Genomic DNA, 3,604 nt, shown 5'->3' on the forward strand with positions numbered 1-3,604 from the left:
TTCTAGAAATGGTAATTTAGGTTACGTATCCAGTCCAATGAGATTGTTTAGTTAGGCTCAGGCCTAAGGCCTGTGGACGAAAGACTTAAGACGTTGTGCACAGGCAACACGCCAAATTTCGTCTGGAACAGACGCGTGTAGGCCTGATGACTTATGTATTTTGGGTGAGTGAATGCAAGCTGAGCATGAATAACAATATTCTCCCAAAAGTCCTTTGAAAGTCGGAAACTTCGTTTTCGTTTCTGAAATGCTTTGGTTTATGCTATTAAAAATGATGTTATTCAGGCTGTTTCATTCACCCTACCTACCTGTTTTACGAGTATTTTGTAAATCAGAGACGTGGGCAAATGAAAGGAACACAATTAGAAATGGTCAGTCAATGCGTTAGCGCTCATTCAGATACAATGTGCCGGATAGGTATGTGTTCTGTTCCCAATGAAAACTATACAACGTCATTGCATCCGAATTGTTGGCACGGATCTCGGTCAGTGTCCCAGATGTCAATAATGGTTTTTAATGTTCCTATTTTTGCTGGTAATAGTCCAAGTTATCGTCATCAAGGAAATCGTTTTACATGGATCACAAGAACCAACTGGGGAGAAAGTAATTAATTTCAGTCGTGTTCCACCCGCGCGCCGGCACACTGTTCTGCGAATATAAATAAAACTGCTTGAGATTGAAAGCCAATAATAAAATTGGTATTAGGCGCCGAATGTTTTGCGAAGCGGACGTTTCGCTGTGATAAGAGGACTGTGATTGTCTACACAAGAAGTTATAGTAAGTATTCTATTCAACATAGGTACATACTTCCAATTTCAAACTTTATATTAATTTACCAATTTATTTGATTAGCTGATGATTTCGTTTATATTTTCTCGCACCCAATTTTGTAGTTCAGTTCATGTGTACGTGAAAGTTATTGCAGCAAATGCAGGGTAATGTTTATCAAATCAAAATTTACAACCGTCCGTCTGGGCGTCATAAATGATATCTTGATGTTTTGCCAAGTATTGATGGAATATTTTTTTCCTACCGCGTAGTTCTTATTAGAGGGGCATAAGATACCCCATTACATATGTTGTTTCTGTAATTATCTTATTGCTAAAAATACATCGTTGTTTTTATTCAGTGTCTGAATACCAAAATGACACGACAATGATAAAGCAACTTTGCACTAAATGCACGCGATGATGTAAACTGTTGGCCAAGAACGTAAACAGTTATTACATTCAAAATGACTGGCATATTTAGGTAAAAATCTTAGTCTTACTACGGTAGTACTATTAGTTATTCTGTGACAGGGCTGACTATCGCTAAACCCTAATAAGTGCTACCAATGACATTTAAAGTTACTTATATTATGTAGGCATGGCTTAGATAGTGCAAATAAATGTAATCGTTAATCTTACCTATTTATTTAAACCTACTTAAAATATGTCTGTCTGTGTATTTAAGCATTATTATTTTCAATTACAATAGATATACGACTACAAACTTAAACGAATTATTCGGTAGGTAGTTATTTCATGTATTAATCGCGATAATTTCAGAAATCATTATTTATTTAGAAAAAGGAAGTAGGTAGGGCACCGTTACCATTTCGCAAAATAATTGCTCCCGAACTTAGTGCCGTGCGGCCAACATACATCGCGTTGCGCACCCGACTGCTTTCCTGCGGTTTTCTTGCAACCTGCGCTTGAGGGGTGGGGTAACTCGAACCGGTGCGGGGCGGAGCGTGGCCATTCTGTACGTTAGTACTACTATATATTCTGTGCCTATGTGTTATTCCAGATGTCCATAACAAATTTCATCCAAATCGGTGCAGCCTAACTAACTAACCTACTCACAAACTTTCACATTTATCTCTTTTTCTAATATATAAAATTCTCGGGTCAAAAATGTGTGTGACCAAACTCCTCGAAACGGCTTGACCGATTTTTATAAAAAAAAATGCGTATATTCGGTAGGTCTGAGAATAGGATGTAAACTATTTTTCATACTTCTACTCGGACGGAGTTGCGGGCAACAGCTAGTAATATTATAAAATTTATAAGTACGAGGATGTATCTACTGACCTTTTCGCAACTAAACTTCCAGTATCACAATGAGCTTGAAGGCGCCGACTGAGCCAGAAGAGTTCGAGGAGGAGCAGTATGTGGACGTGAATTCTCTGCCACTGCGGCCGCCGCAGCGCGCGCTGCCGCCCGAGCGTCCGGCGCGCCGACCCTGGCACCCCGTCATGTGGGACAGCTCCATCATCGGCGTGCCGCCACCGGAGCAGCCACAAACCGATGAGGTTTGTAATAGTAGCTTATTTATACGACTGGTGCCAACTTATTACCAAGTCCGTTTTTTTTTAAAGTTCGAGACTCGGCAATAATGGAATTTGTATGCGACATTGTTGTCGAGTGTAGCCACCCTGCAGTTTTTAATTTTTTGCTAACCATAAACTATGCACTTCACTTTCTGTCTGATATATAAATAATGATGTCAACTTTTACGGATATTTTTGAGAAAAACGGTTTTCTTTTTTTGGATTGAGTCGCCTTAACGGCCAAAGACACCACGTCCTTGTTTTTGTTCACCTACTTGTTTTTAGTTTTTAGGGTTCCGCAGCCAAAATGGCAAAAATGGAACCCTTATAGTTTCGCCATGTCTGTCTGTCTGTACGTCCGGCTTTACTCAGAGACTATCAGTGGTAGAACGTAATTTTGCACGGATATAATTTAGCAACTATGCCGAGAAAATGGTAAAAAAAAAGTTTTCAGGTACCTCCCATAGACGTAGTGGGGGTGTTTTTTTTCTATTCGGAAACAAGCTAGTCCACACTAAATTCATTCAGATTTCGATTAGTGCAGTATGTATAAAAATACATGTTTGAATGTTGAAGTTGTAAGGTCTGGTCGGTAGCGTTGTGTTTCGTTGTTGCAGACCGTACGTCCGGGCGGCGAGTACCCTCACAAGCAGCGCATTCGAAACCTGCGCCGGCTCATCGAGCAGGGAAAAGTCAAGCCAACGTCGGAAACGCTCATCTTTTTCCTCTGCAACAAGTTCGCCGTCTCCGAAGACCGAGAGAGCAAAGTCTCCCTCTAGGACTCCTACCTTCCATTAGCTATCGGTGTACTGTCATTCGTAAAATTTATATACCATTATATTTACTATATTTTACGTTTATTTACTCGAGTGTGATATTTGTGAGTGTTTATATATAAAATCTCTGAATAATAAACAGGGTTGTAAATATAAAAAATAATATTTGTAAAAATCTAGCCTTGTAACTTTAATGTCTCCTTAATCATAAGAAATGCAATTATTGCAGTATCCTTTCATGTCAACATCGATCAATTATTCAGTATTACATAAATTGAAGCTTGTATAAAAATTATGCGAAATTTGTCTTTACATAAAAACAGGTCACCCGATACAATTTTGAATTGACCTCAGATTTTAGCGCCGATCCGTCGCTCTGCCGATTCCGGATCGCAATACACATAAAATATTTAATATCGAATTTTAGTGGAATAACAGAAGTATTAGACATTAAATTAATGAAATTATCGACTTGAAGTGGAATAACAGAGTACGGAAGAAACTCAAGTCAGAG

At 38.9% G+C, this 3,604-nt stretch overlaps 1 protein-coding gene across 2 annotated transcripts; it reads left to right on the forward strand.

The window, feature by feature from the left end:
• The first annotated feature begins 437 nt into the window (after positions 1–437).
• On the forward strand, positions 438–3,269 carry LOC141428126 (uncharacterized). Of its 2 annotated transcripts, none has more exons than XM_074087892.1 (3): positions 438–777; positions 2,098–2,296; positions 2,932–3,269. In XM_074087892.1, the coding sequence occupies exons 2-3, from the start codon at positions 2,105–2,107 to the stop codon at positions 3,091–3,093; spliced, it is 354 nt and encodes a 117-aa protein (XP_073943993.1). In that variant the 5' UTR covers positions 438–777; positions 2,098–2,104; the 3' UTR covers positions 3,094–3,269. The 2 variants fall into 2 exon arrangements, with proteins under 2 accessions (XP_073943993.1, XP_073943994.1); XM_074087893.1 differs by lacking the exon at positions 438–777 and adding an exon at positions 1,639–1,746.
• Positions 3,270–3,604: the final 335 nt, after the last annotated feature.

This window comes from Choristoneura fumiferana, chromosome 5 (genome assembly GCF_025370935.1).
Source record: "Choristoneura fumiferana chromosome 5, NRCan_CFum_1, whole genome shotgun sequence".
Lineage (NCBI taxonomy): Eukaryota > Metazoa > Arthropoda > Insecta > Lepidoptera > Tortricidae > Choristoneura > Choristoneura fumiferana.

Coding starts and splice junctions, on each gene's coding strand:
- LOC141428126 (XM_074087892.1), top strand. CDS start 2,105: ATGAGCTTGAAGGCGCCGACTGAGCCAGAAGAGTTCGAGGAGGAGCAG. Junction 2,297..2,931: donor AGCAGCCACAAACCGATGAG/GTTTGTAATAGT, acceptor TCGTTGTTGCAG/ACCGTACGTCCGGGCGGCGA.